The 14,921-nt window shown below is 35.2% G+C and overlaps 1 protein-coding gene and 1 pseudogene across 1 annotated transcript; both read right to left on the bottom strand.

Annotated features, from left to right (window-relative positions):
- Nucleotides 1-3,884: 3,884 nt before the first annotated feature.
- Nucleotides 3,885-4,654, bottom strand: LOC149202009 (vacuolar protein sorting-associated protein 55 homolog). The gene is made up of 4 exons (XM_089399882.1): nucleotides 4,538-4,654; nucleotides 4,388-4,424; nucleotides 4,175-4,262; nucleotides 3,885-4,077 (listed from the first exon to the last, which is right to left on the bottom strand). Exons 1-4 carry the CDS (start codon nucleotides 4,634-4,636, stop codon nucleotides 3,885-3,887), a joined length of 417 nt encoding a protein of 138 aa, XP_089256008.1. The 5' UTR covers nucleotides 4,637-4,654.
- A 7,148-nt stretch (nucleotides 4,655-11,802) lies between these two features.
- Nucleotides 11,803-14,477, bottom strand: LOC149202008 (putative pre-mRNA-splicing factor ATP-dependent RNA helicase DEAH5 pseudogene; annotated as a pseudogene).
- Between the last annotated feature and the right edge of the window lie 444 nt (nucleotides 14,478-14,921).

The raw sequence follows: 14,921 nt of genomic DNA, 5'->3' as shown, positions 1-14,921 counted from the left end.
ATACCATGGATATACAGAAGGGAAATTAGTGTTAGGAGTGGGATAGTCGAAGGAAATGTTCTTGATTTAAAATAGAGCAATAAGTGAAAGTCTTTGTCAATTTGAGGGATGGGTTAACTATTGGTTATGAAGGAGTTAGCGAGATGGTTCTTTTTCTCTTTTAAAGCTCTAAATGACTTAAGTAATAAAGACTTTAGAATATATTTTAGTTGGGTAGTGTATATATATATATATATTATTTTGACTTATATTTTAATGGTAATAAAGTATCAATAAGTGCCAAGTGTAGATCAATTGAAAAGTACCAACCCTATTTCCCTATTACCCTAAATACAAATATATATGTAGATATAAACTTAACATTTAAAAACTACTTCTTAACTTAAAAAAAAAAAAAATTAATTATTAAAATTTTTATATTTACAAACCGAGCATTTGATTTTTATGAATATAGAAAATACAAAAAGAGTTTTTTTTTAAATGAAAATACATGCATTTATATTAGGTCACGCAACCAACCAGAATGAAAATGAACACTGCACATGATGAAGGTAACTTCATTAAAAATAATTGAGGAATAACACTCATAAGGTGGGTCCTTCAATTTGTATGTCATTCGATATTTACGAATATAAAAATATGGTTCGTCCCGTAAAAGTGTCCTAGTTGGATCAGTGATAGATTTATAGGTTTCGCTGTAAACCCAATCGGTTGCTTCCGATCACGTAAATTAATAATTCAAACCGCACTCAGAGGTAGGGCATTTACTATTGATATAGGAGCTTTTGGACCAGAAAGAATAGTATCTCCAATCATGACCCCTACTATTCTTTGTTCGATAAGAATGGTTAGGAAGCAGCCTGCCAGGAATTCTTATTTGAGAAGGGGTATCCACATGCTTCCTCTCCATGCCTGGCTCAACAGGTGGGAGTGACACGAAAACTGGGATTGAATCACGGGATCAAGTGGGCTTCTCACCATTCCCTTGATCGCCTCAACCAGAATCACTTCTCTATCCACACAAATAATTTTTTTAATGAAAATACATGCATTTATATTAGGTCACGCAACCGACAAAAATGAAAATGAACACTGTACATGCTGAAGGTAACTTCGTTAAAAATAATTGAGGAGAAACCCTCATAAGTTGGGTACTTCAATTTGTATGTCAAATTGTTCACCAGCGTAGTGGAGGTGATTGCCAGTGAAGGATTGACCTCATTAAATAGTTGGTCAACATGTGTGGATTAGATATGCTTGCTCTCAAATTTATGGTCATAATATCAATTGTGTGGTCTGTACTACATGTACCGAGTTCATCAACTATTTTTCAGAAGTGAAATGAATCCTCATGCAAAATGAATTAAAAGCGAGTAAAATGAGAGTAAAGGACAGTTACTGTTAGACCACGAATTGGGAGTATATAATCAATGGTATCGCTACCCTATTTTCACAGTTCATTGCAACCCCCCAAAAAGAGTCTTTATTTTCTAATTCTTTCAACATCATTTATTTCATAGAATATGTAACTCCTGGCGTCTTTAAAATAAGCTACCTTATCTTCCTTACTAGCCATAAAATAGAACTCCATTACAGGCCTCAAGAATATATCAAACTGCACTCCCAGAGGCTCTCCATCGACTCTAAATTTGGTGAAGAATCCTTCATAAAAGAGGTTAGGTTGGTCTAAATGACTGGGTTGCAATAATTGTTCATTTTGCTTGTCTTTCCTTGAGTATTAGGTCTAGAAAGATACCCTAAGTGACATTCACTTGACTTCCTTTCTCTCTTTCCTCCAAGATCAAACCAAAGATAGCCCCAACGCAGAAACCCTAACTTCGACTTACACGTGGGAGAGAGAGAACTAGCCCAAGCTCTTCAACCTTCTTCAACCTCTTCTTCATCCTTCTTCTTCGACCTTTCTTAGCCCTCTTCTTCACATAGAATGAGATGTGAGTGAGTGAGGCTAATGGAGGATGAGTTTCTGTTTATATATAAGCTTCTTCAAGGGTAGATGTGGCTCTTCATGTAGGTCGACTTAACAAATTCTAGGTCGACCTGATCTTGGAGGTATTTCGACACTTTAAAGACAAAATAATTTTTTCTTTACAAGATACAATGTTCCCATAGGGTCTTCAATATATGAAAATGACTCTTAAACCTAGGAAAAACCCTAGAAGCACTCAATGGGTGCTTGACCTATAAAATAAAATAACTTGAGCATGAAACCCATGCTCCAATAACAATAATTTCTCTTCATTTTTAGGCCAATAGGCCTTCTTTTGAATCAGTGCATAGCTGGTTTTCGTCTATGGTTATGGTGTCCTTATGACAATTGTGCACAAAGTTTTATGCCCACCCTTATGCTCCACTTGACATCTGTGTGCCTGGAGTTCCAGGAGGGTCCGATAGATCAGAGCTTGCATAGAAAATGAAACAGTTAAGCACGTATGCTTCATGTTAACGCCATGATCCTCTTAGTGCTCAGTCATATTGTTTCCGCCATGAATGCATTCATGTGTGTAATTAGGAGCAAGCTTATATCCATCAAAAAGGTTTAACTATCATTAAATAATGGAGTGCTCCACTCCCACATGCGTAGCATCAATTAACCTGCACTCTGGAATAACTGGAATTTTGTTTGAAGAAAAATTTCCTGTATCAAGCAGAAATTAAATTCACTCCACTCCCACATGCCTAGCATCAATTAACCTGCACTTCAGAATAAATGGAATTTTGTTTGAAGAAATTTTTCCGGTATCAAGCATAAATTAAATTCATATAAAACATGTAACTATTTCTTTTAAAATCTTGCAACTATTTCTTTTAAACTTGAACAAAAAATTTACATTCCAATCCTCACTCAATAGAATGAAAAATATTATGGGATAACCATTGTCCTGCATCAAATTTTGTGATTTAGGAATTTATTTGCACCATTGTTTGCAGCTAGCTTGTCCAATCTTTCAATATCCGAATGAAAAATAATATTCATGAAGAATATTGTCTCACCAAGCAAGTGTTTCGAGCTTGGAACCTCTTATGATTTAGGAATCACCAGATAAGTTTTCCTAAATAATTGGAATTCTATTTGAAGATTTTTTTTTAGTATTAAGAAAAAAATAAATTCATATAAAGATTTCAACTATTTCTTTCTACTTTGAACATAAAATTTACATTCCAATCCTCAATCAGATGCAAAATCTTATGCGATAACTGTTGTCCTATGTCAAATTTTGTGATTTAGGAATTTATCTGCATGACTTTTCCAATCTTGAAATATCCAAACGAAAAATAATCTTTGTGAAGAATATTGTCTCACCTGTCAAGTGTTTTGAGCTTGGCACCTCTTACGATTTAGAAATCACCAGATAAGTTTGCCAAGGGCCACCGACAATGCTAGAAAACCCACTTGTCAAGGGTCACCTATAGCGCTGGAAAATGAGATTAATGCATACTAATAGCTTCGTTGCCTCATCTTTGTCAGTTTGGTAAAAATATGCATTTAGAATCCCTTATATTGTGGTGGAGTTCGAACTCAAAGAAGGTCCAACATAAGTAACAGAAGAAATGCTAAAATCAAACAAAGGATTTCTTATTCAAACCACAAAAGTTAAGGCCCATAGATAACATTCAAGGCCATGCTTCTAACATCAAAGGTCACTTTTCTGGAAATCTTGACTTCAATTGTAACCACCAAATCAACTGTGGAAATCTTCACTTCCATCAATACTTGCATAAAAAACAATGAGCAACTCGGAAAACACCATAGATGAATTACAAATAAATGTTGATGAGTGGAGAAATGTTGTTGCTCCTTTCCTTCAAAGCATTAATAATTTGACAAAACTTACACCTCACTCACATAACAAAATCTACAGTCTTTAGAAATAGCTATATTTGTCTTCAACTCCCATATGAAAATAACAAAATGTTGTACAACCAAACACAAAAAGGGATGCAAACACCAAAAACATGGCTCCCAGCCTAATAACATCAACATGATTTAGGATAGAAGGTATTGAAATGCTCCCAATTATAGAAGCTCCAGTCAAGAATTTTGCTGCATCCACCCATCTGTTATTACAAATGTTGAAAATGATAGAAAATATCAGTTGCACACTACTTCAGAATTTGCAAAAATGCTGAATAGAGTGGATGTTGTAAAACATGCCCTCCACCTTCTGTAGAACTAATAACTGAAGAATCTCCAGGTCCAAAAAATAACAATGGTATTGGCAGCATTACATACATAATGGTTGCAAAAAAATTCCACCTTCCAACATTAGTTTCACACTAGTGCAGTTCATATCTTGAATTGTGTCTTCCATGATACCAACGAGAAAAATAATCTTTGGTCTCAAACAGACACAAGTAATAGTACCTATTAGCATAGGCCACCAATTCTTGTATAAAGCACAAGCCTGCTTGTCACATGAGCCCAAAAACAAATGAGGAAAACAAAAAAAAAAAGCAAGATTTGAAAAAACCATAGACAATATGACTCAAATCATAATTCCAGAAAAAAGTTGCACACCAGGAATTGCAAAACGATTTCAGCCGAAACCATAATCACCAAAACATAAAGCCTACATGAATGCAAGCAATGTTGCACATATGTTGGAAAATCAACCATCTAAGTCTGCCACAACATATAAGAATTTCAATGTCGAACCAATGTCTTTGCACCTACACTGATGCATAGAACATTGCCAATTGTTGTAACCATTTCAATGTCATTGTAGATGCATCACAAGAGAACAATATACATATTAATTTAATTTTTTCACACGAAATTGTACAATATTTCAATGTTTCAACTTTTAAATCTAGAACGTTGCAAAACTCAATAGAAATAGGTAACAAACTTAGGAACCTTGAGAATGGTGCGTCTCAGACTTAAGTATGAATCACAAATCAATTATAAAAAAGCATAATATTTTAACTGGGTTCAAGACTGTTATGCAAGCAACTCTCAAAATAGAAGAAAAGATAGATCAACGTTTTCAAAATCAGCCTCTTCGAGGGAGCAACCCACTTTACATTACACACATGAACTATTCTTGGATGATACAAAGGACAAAATCTCCTTTATATATATAGGATTCTAAGGGGTCACAATGTAATCAAAGCCGACATAACAATAATAATATAAGGGCACAACAATAACAATAGTGGGCTTCTATGGGGCATAATAATAACAATATGGGGACAATATGGGCACAACAATAACAATAACGGCTACAATGACAATAGTAATGGGGGAATCACTAGTATTATAGGGACCTAACATTCCCCTATCCTTCAAAAAAGTGTTTTCCTCAATGCTTGATTAGTTTTGGATGCTTCTGTATGAAATTCTCATCCTCCCATGTGGAATCTTCAGCGGGTAAGTTCTTCCACTTGATGAGATACTCCGAAATTAATCGATTTCGTAGCTGTCGAGTTCTTGTTTCTGCGACTGCTTCAAGTTCCAATATGATTTTTCCTTCCTCGTCAAGTTCTTTAAATATTGTTTAAACTGGGAGCTTGTCACATATAACCTTCTTTAAGCATGAAACATGGAAAACTAGGTGCACTCGGGAATCTGTAGGAAGCTCCAATTTGTATGCCATAGTACAATTCTTTTGCAACACCTTGTAAGGACCATAATACTTTGGTGATAATTTATTATCCTTCTTATCTTGCTTGAGGGGCATTTTATTATATGGTTGTAGCCTTAGAAATACCCATTCACCTACATCCAAAACTTCTTTCGTTGCGATGTTGATTTTCCTATTGTTTCATTTTATTCTGTGCCAAAGTGAGGTTATCCTTTAAGAGATGGAGAACTTGTTGTTGATACTCGATGTGATCTTCCACTTCTTGAACCTTAGAATTTTCTCTTAAATATGATGTGATGGATAATGGATGATATCCATAAAGTGTCATAAATGGGACCATTTTTGTTGCAGTATGGAAGGAAGTGTTATACCATTCAAAATCTACAAAGCAACGAAGACATCATTACAAACATTTGTTTACTATCTAAGTTTTCCCATCAGATTAAGGATGATAAGATGAGCTATGAGCTAACTAAGTACCAAGACAAGAAAATAATTTTTTCCAAAAACTTCCAGTGAAAATGGGATCTCTGTCACTTACGATAATATTTGGGTTTCCATGTAGCTTTTGAATTGTTTCCATAAATGCAGTAGAAACTGTACTGGCATTAAATGGATGAGATAATGCACAAAGTGTGCATACTTGGTAAGTCTTTCAACTACCACCATGATGACACTCTTTCCTTCGGACTTGGGTAAACTTGTGATAGAATCCATTGAAACCTCCTCCCAAGTTGGCTTGGAATAGATAAAGGTTGTAATAGACTTGGGGTCTTAATTGTTTCAACTTTACTTTGTTGGCAAACGAAAAATTCCATCACAAACTTTTGAATATCAGTAAGGCCATCAAAAAAAACTTCCTTCTTAACCCTGTGGTAAGTTTTTAAAAATCACGAGTGCCCTCCTAAGGGAGAGTTGTGCAATTCCATAAGAATCATTTGTTTGATTTGGGAATTCTTACATAGGTATAAGCGATCTTTTTACCATAACGAATCATTTTTCCAGCTAAATGTACCAGATATACTAGGATCTTGTTGTAACTTTTGAATGAGTGCCCACACTTCTTCGTCATTCTTCCATTCATACCTTGCTTCATTTATCCAATGTGGTTGGATAATAGAAATGGTGCAAAGAAATGCTTCCACATCATCATCCTTTCTTGAGAGTGCATCTGCCACAACATTTTGCTTCCCTTTTTTGTAGATGATTTCAAAGTCATAACCTAACATCTTTGTGACCCATTTTTGTTGCTCTTCTGAAGATGATATTTGTTCTAAAAGGTATTTAAGACTATCATGATCTGTTTTTATCTTGAAATGTCTTCCCATTAGGTAGGGTCACCATTTCTTCAGTGCATGTAGTATTGCCAACATTTCCTTGTCATAAATATCTTTTTGTAAATACTTCCCTTTGATTGGATGACTTTAAAAAGAAATGGGTCTTTCTTATTGGATTAAAACAACACCAGTTCCATTTTATGAGGCATCACATTCCACAATAAATATTTTTGTGAAGTCCGGCGTAGCTAAGACCGGTTCTTGGCACATTGTCTCTTTAAGATGTTTAAAGGCATTCGTTTCTTCTGGAGTCCATGAAAATGTATCTTTCTTCAATAATGTTGTTAGAGGTGTGACTATTCTCCCATAATTCTTAACAAACTTGCGATAATACCCTGTCAACCCAAGAAATCCACGCAGATGCTTTATGGATGTGGGGATTTTGCATTCCTTAATGGCTTTAATTTTGCTAGGGTCTACCTTAACACCTTCATGAGATACAATATGACCCAGATATTCCACCTATTGTACTCCAAAGAAACATTTGGAGGTTTTTCTTATAATTTTTTCTCCTCCAATAGTTTGAGTACCCTGTCAACATGTTGAACATAATCATTCCAAAACTTGTTGTAGATTAGTATATCATCGAGAAATACTAACACAAATTTTCTAAGGAAGGGTTTGAAAATGGAATTCATCAAACCTTGAAATGTAGAAGGTGCATTGGTAAGGCCAAAAGGCATGACCAAAAATTCATAATGACCCTCATGAGTTCTAAATGTTCTTTTCAGAATGTCTTCAGTCTTCATTTTGATTTGATGATATCCTGAATGAAGATCCAACTTGGTGAGGTAAATTGATCCATGTAATTCGTCCAATAATTCATCAATGACAGGAATGGGAAATTTATATTTAATAGTGATCTTGTTGAGCTCCCTATAATCTGAACACATGTTCCATGATCCATCCTTCTTGTGCACCAATACTACTGGAGCAGAGAAACAACTTTGACTAGGTTGAATTATACCAGCCTCTAGCATTTCTACAACCATACATTCAGTTTCACTCTTTTAGGCATAGGGATATCTGTAAGGCCTGATTTTTGGAGGAACACTTCATGGAATCAAACGAATAGCATGATCATGATCATGAATAGGTGGGAGGCCTTTGGGAGTCTCAAAAACCTTGGAATGATTGTCCAAGACATTATGGAGATCTGGAGAATTAGATGATTTCGATGTGGGAACCTCTAGTGAACATAATTGTGCAAGTATGCCTCATTGTCATTTCTTTAGAATATTTCTCATTCTGTTAGAGCTAATTCTCTTTCCCGATTTCCCTATGATACCCCTTAATTCAACTTCCTTTCCTTCCGAAAATAATAATAATAATAATAATAATTAAAAAATAAAAAAGATAAAAATCATGAAAATTTCTTGAAAATTAAAAGTTATTATACCCAAAGATTGTAGCCATTGGACTCCTAGTACAACATCAACACCACCCATTGGAATGGAAAGCATTAAGCTACTCAATACATACTCTCCCATGGATAACTCGATAATATGGTACTTTCTAGAGAAATTTATGGTTCCTCCACTTACAACCATCACTTAACACTCTGGTGCTGGATATAGGAAGCAATTCAATTCCTTGGCTATCTTACAAAGAATAAAATTATGGGTACTACCCGAATCAATCAAAACTATTACCTTTTTCTTCCTGATATGTCCTTCTATATTGATAGTTTGAGGAGTGGTAATTCCTGCCAATGCATTACAAGATATGGTCGGATTAATGTCTTCTTTCTCTAGGGTTTGTTTCTGATGTATAACCTCTTCTTTTGAAATTTCTTGTTCCTTTTCTTCCTCCTCTTCACAATCTATGTAAAATAATTTCTTCTCAGTGCACTTATGACCTTTAGTGTATTTTCTATCACAACTGTAACAAAGCCCTTTTGTTGTTTTTTCTTCCAATTATTGTGATGCCAACCTTGTAGGTTGTGGAAGGCTAGGAGAAACAACACTTCCATTTTTATAGTTGTGAGTGGTAGGATTCCTTGTTGCCATAATTTTGCTTTCCATTTTTCTTGCCAACCTGAAAGCCTTCTCCGATGAATCAGGTTCCCAAAGGTGAACCTCATGTTGGATGTTATCCTTTAAAGTCCCTATGAACACATCAATCCTATGCTCCTCTAGAATATTTTTTACCCTTATATTCAATTTTTAGAAGTCCTCAATGTGCTCCATCATTGAACCTTTTTGTTTGAGATTTATCAATTGGCTAAAAAAAGTGTTGCTTTTTGTATCCTCATAATGTGCTATCATTTCTTCTGTAAAATTTCCCAAGTGAAAATTTGTTTACGAGAGAAAAGCCATTGATACCATGCAAACTGATTGGGTTCCAAATATAAAGTTTCAATGCGTAACTTTTGTGTGTTTTGCACATTATGGAGATCGAAATATTGCTCCATATGTAGTATCCATGTTACGGGATCCTTGCCATCAAACTTCCTCATATCGATCTTTGGAACATGGTGGATCTTCAATCCAACATTAGAGTCTATGAAATCATGATTAACATTTATTTTGTTCTCATTGTGAGTTTCCTTTACTACCCTTTCACCATTATTAAGCATTTCTTGTATCAACTTTGTCAAATCTATCTTCAAATCTTCCATGTCACCTTTAAGTTTTTCTTCTATACCATCCATTTTAGCTTCCACGCCATTCAGCTTAGATTCCATGCCATCCATCTTAGCTTCCATGCCTTTCTTTAAACCATCCATATTAGCTCCCATGCCTTTCTTTAAATCGTCCATCTTAGCTGTTGTTACCTTTTGTGAGAGTGAAATTTGTTGCACTTGGTCTCATAATTTTGCTATATCATGTTTCATTTCTTCCTCTTCTTCATGAGTCATGCTAGAGCTTTCAGGTTGCTTACTAGGTGTTTACATTTTCTTTCTTCGGTGCATAAATTAATGATAATTATGCTTCACTATGCCCTTTGAATTCCTTCAAACTAATTTTTCAAACCAAACTTATGCAAAATTAAAAAAACAACTACACACCTTTTCTCACTTTATAGGAGCTCGATATTGAATCTGTTGTATCTCTGTAGTTTTGAATCTCCAAGGTCTTAAATTGCATCCTGTGGTAGCCCTCAGAGACCTCTTTCCAACCCCATAAGTCTGATCAATATTGGATTCTCCAAGGAAGAGTTATGCCAAATCTCCCACGATGACTTGATTAAAGACTAGTTCAATAGAGTGAACTTGCATGAAGTTCCATGTATCCCTATTTTAGCCTTGGGACCTTAAACCAATACATAGAAAACTACAGACCATTCTCTTTCTGTAAATTCTTACGAAATTTCAATATTTTTCTCAGAAAGAATGATACGATGATTTTCCCTAGGTCACCTGTTTGAGATATATTTCGGGATTCTGCAAAAACTCTAACTTCCTTCGATCATATCTCCGCAAATATAGTGAGACAAGATCTGAAATTTAGGCTCGAGGTTCAGCGAGACTTTGGCTCAAATGATTTCTTTTTTAGCTTCTGAAACATCGCAGAAAAAAAGGTTATAGTGAAAACCCCACGATGACCTGTTTGGAGCAGTGAAACCCTAGAATCCAAAGCTTTGATACCAAATGTTATGAAACCAACTCTAAAAATAGAAGAAAAGATAGAACAACACTTTCAAAATCAACCTCTGCGAGGGGGCAACCTCTTTTACATTACACAAATGAACTATTCTTGGATGATACAAATGACAAAACCTCCTTTCTATATATAGGAGTCTAAGGAGTCAGAATATAATCAAAACCGACATAACAATAATAATATAAGGGCACAATAATAACAATAGTGGAATTCTATGGGGCACAATAATAACAATATGGGACAATAGGGGCACAACAATAACAATAAGGGCTACAATGACAACAGTAATGGGGGAATCACTAGTATTATAGGGACCTAACAAAAAAATTGTACGACCGAGTTCTTTGGACTTACACTGATGCATATAACATTTCCAATTAAATGTAACAATTTCAATGTAATTGTAGAGGCATCACAAGAGAAAAATATACATATTAAAATAAATTGTTTACAGGAAGTTGATATAATATTGTAATGTTTCAACTTCCAATGTTATAATTTTTCAAATCTCAATAGAAATAGGGAACAAACATGGGAACATTGAGAATGGTGTGACTCAAAGTATGAATCACAAATCAATTATAAAAAAACATAATATTTTAACTAGGTTCAAGACATTGCAGGGTTGAGTTCCCAATGAGTCCAGACGATAGCAAACTGGGAGCCTATGATGCCTTCATAAAAATGAAACTGATTACCATGAATATGCATTAAAAAAAATAAAATTTTCAAACCAAGATAGTCTAAAAAACTCAGATTTGCAGATGGATAATTTTCAGATTTCTGAGTTTGGCTTCCATAAAGCACAACATAATGGGGAGAAGTTTGAGTCAACTGTTAAATTCTTCCAAGAAAATGTTTGAATTAAAAAGAGTGTTGTCTTTGACTCTTTCTAAGACTTTGCATGCCATATCAAGCTATAATTGTATTCCATGAGACCACGTTTCTTGCTAACATATTGTTAAAAATTTCTTATGCAATATGTCTCTTCCCACATTTGGCATACATTTCGATAAGGGAAGTCCCAACAACAACATCCAGCTCAAATCCATTTCTTAGTATATAACAATAAATAGACTTGTTGTAAAGCTGCTAAATGGGCACATGCCGGAAGCACACTCACCAGAGTCACAGAGTCAGGTAACTCATCAAGTTTCATTTGATTCAAGAGTGTGAAGGCTTCGTGGGCATGTCTGCTTTGCACATAACCAACAATCATTGTAAGACCACATTTGTTTTGGCCATCATCTCAAACAATTAGCTTGCAGATTCTATGTCCCCACACCTGGCATACAGGGCTACAAGGGAATTTTCTACAAAGATATATGTTTCAAAATTACTTTGAATCATGTAATCATGGATCCATTTTCCTTGTTATAGAGCCTCTGGATGGGAACATGCTGAGAGGGAACTCACGATGTTTGTTGAGTTTGGTTTTATAGATTTTAATAGCATTTGATGAAAAACTTAAATTTAATATATCAATTTTTTTTTGCATGATTATGGAAACTAAGTAGAACTTCTTTAATTTAAAAAAACTTATCGGTGTCTCCTTGAACCTTTTGGGGCAATTGCTAATATAATTTAAAAGAATACATTTCATACTTAAGAAGACTAAACCTAGTTACACATTTTTTCAACATTCCAATAATCAAAAATTTGTTTGGCCTTTTAGAAACAATTGAAACAATTATACATATTAAAGGCATATTTCCCAAGTGGTACTCATGATCTATCGCAACATACTCTTACTAATGCGTTGTTGCAGTAAAATGAATTTTTTTGGGTACATTACATTCAGCCCTCGAAATGTTGCCTCAATGGCTTATGCATTAGAGACTAGAGGATTCTGTCTATGCTTAAGATTTTAAATAACCTCAAGTTCCGCTTGGGTTAGTTTAGGAACATTGGGACTGAAGGCGAGTCTTGTTCCCATCCCTCCATGTGGACATGCTCATGATATCTTGGCATTTCACAACTGCTTAACTTTCCGGCACTGCTTGCTTTTGGAGAAAATGAGTAAATAATAATAATTACCAGTAAATATTTAAACTATCCGTGCCTTGGCACATATTTTAAAGTGAATTAATGGAATAATCATGCTGGTGGATGCTTCCATATATCTATGATCTAAGCAACTGTTACTCGTCAAAACGCATGTCATTCTGAGGCACTTTGCATAGTAGTGTGATGGACATTTATAGTAGTTATATTCAGCATTCTAAGAAATAGTCTTTTATATACCTGTTGAGGTATTTTCCAATATAGTTCAATTGTGGTAGGAAGGGTGTACACTTAGAGGGGGCTTAATACTCCCATTTTTCCCTCATCCAAAGATAGAAGGAAATCTAACAGGGATCATGAAGGAGAAGTAAAATCACTTGCCTTCTTTAGATATATTTAAGGAAGGATTGGGTAGCAGTATTCTCAAGACTTTCTAGAGATATACAACTAGAGACATCAAGCCACAATACAGTGGGGATATAGTCCATTGGGATAAAAATAAATAAATTTCTCATTCTAGGCATAAGGTTATTATTCTCATTGCTAGCTATGACTTTCTCCATAACTGTCTTCATGTCTTAATGGGCTGAAAGTGTTAACAAGATCAAGTTTCAGAATTCTTCTAAATAAGGAATACACTTATCTTTTCTCCCTTGAGCACTTTGAGAAAATGTTTCCAGCATAATGAGGTCTTTATGCCAATTCCTTGAGGAAAACTTCTGTCTTTGAATCCTATGGCCAACTTGTGTATTTTAGTGATGAACAGGTACTTGTATACTTGTTTGGGGGCACCATTTTGTTTTTTATTCGGTGGCTGGTTCCAAACAAAATAATATTTATTAGGTGATTCAGTTTCATTGTATTATCTCACATAGATTTATCAAAATGGCATCATGGATTAAATATTTGGAGACAAAAAATTCTGATACATGCACACATCCATGAATCTTGCTTGGGGGCTAAATTGAAGGTGTTTATAAAGAAAAAAACTTCAAGGAATATGTGGAGGTGAACATCAAGGAAAATACAGTGATAACTTGCATGGAAAGGCATACCCCAGATGTCACTAAAAGAAATATCTCAAAGCACAATCGAAGCTTGGAATAAGTGAGAAACTGAGATTTGTATGCAGGGAGGTACCCTTCCATCATATTATGGGAAGAAATCTTTAGATATTTTGCAAGAGTCGAAAGAAAAAAAACTAAGGACTGTATCAAAATTTTAAAAAACAATGAATAAAAAAGAATACCAAGAATCTTGTAAAGACACTTGTCCATAATGGTCATCAATTGCTTTCTCACATCCTGGTCTCTCCTTAAAGAGCAAAATTATACAAAATTTTCAGAACACCATCGACCTGAGAAGTTTTTTTACCTCCTGGCCTCATACATGGATAATAATGTTAAGTGGTCCTCTTCTAGTTGGAAAAAAAATTATCTTTTTTGGTCAGATTGAGCTTGCTTCTCTCGAGGCATATAGAAAATGTTATGTGTCTGAAGAATTGTTATTATGGTCAATATCTCATCGCTAAAGCCAAGGTCATCAATGGAAAGGAGCATCTTTGACAAAGGAGGTTCCAATGGAAATTCAACCATTTTCCTCCTCAATTTGGTTAGAAGACCCTCCTCATCCAAAGCTCCTAAACTGTATAGTTGTTCCATCGTAGATATGAGTGCTTGAAGAGGAGGGGTATCCATAAAATCAAACGAGAGGATGTCATTTAGTCCCACCCCTCTCAATTCCTATGTGAGATGCCTCTCACACATCTCTGGCATTGGATTTTCGCACGGTCGATTCAAATCATTGGGAATGGAATCCAGCATGGTCCTCTACTATGTTCTTGAAGCTCCCTTCACTCCTTCACAGTGCATTGACTGCATCATCGTTGCTCTCTGCAGTGAACCATCAGGATTCTTCACAATCTTCATAGGTGAAACATCAATAAAGTAACGTGTTTTCCCCTATAGAAAAGTAGGCTCACCGACATTCAACTCGATCTAGATCTCCTCCGCAGTAGTACCAATTGGGATGGGGTCCCCTGGGTCAACTTTTGCGTCAAAAGCCCAGGTTTTGGGACAAAAGACCAAGTTTTGTTATATACAATGTAAAGTCTCCGCAAATTGTGGTTGTGGAACGTGTAGATAATTAAAGAGTCAAAAAGGGTTTTTACTCTCTTTTATGTAAGTTATGTCGGATTTTGGTAGATCTACCCATGGTCAGCGAACCATGGGATTGTATAAATAAGTGTGTCTTATGGATTTCTAAGGAGATAACATATGATGAAGATGAATGTAATGGGTCAGTATAAGGGAAGATCGTAGAAGTCTTAGGGAAGAAGAGGCTCTACAACTGTGTGTGTCGAGGTCTAGAGT

Source organism: Pinus tabuliformis, chromosome 2_1, assembly GCF_031772625.1.
Source record: "Pinus tabuliformis cultivar Carrire ecotype Pingquan chromosome 2_1, CPIR1, whole genome shotgun sequence".
Classification (NCBI taxonomy): Eukaryota; Viridiplantae; Streptophyta; class Pinopsida; order Pinales; family Pinaceae; genus Pinus; species Pinus tabuliformis.
The sequence above is the reverse complement of the archived record's forward strand: the minus strand, read 5'-3'. Positions and strand labels throughout refer to the sequence as shown.

Coding starts and splice junctions, on each gene's coding strand:
- LOC149202009 (XM_089399882.1), bottom strand. CDS start 4,636: ATGGTTGATTTTCCAACATATGTGCAACATTGCTTGCATTCATGTAGG. Junction 4,425..4,537: donor AAATCGTTTTGCAATTCCTG/GTGTGCAACTTT, acceptor TGTGACAAGCAG/GCTTGTGCTTTATACAAGAA. Junction 4,078..4,174: donor AGTTCTACAGAAGGTGGAGG/GCATGTTTTACA, acceptor TTGTAATAACAG/ATGGGTGGATGCAGCAAAAT.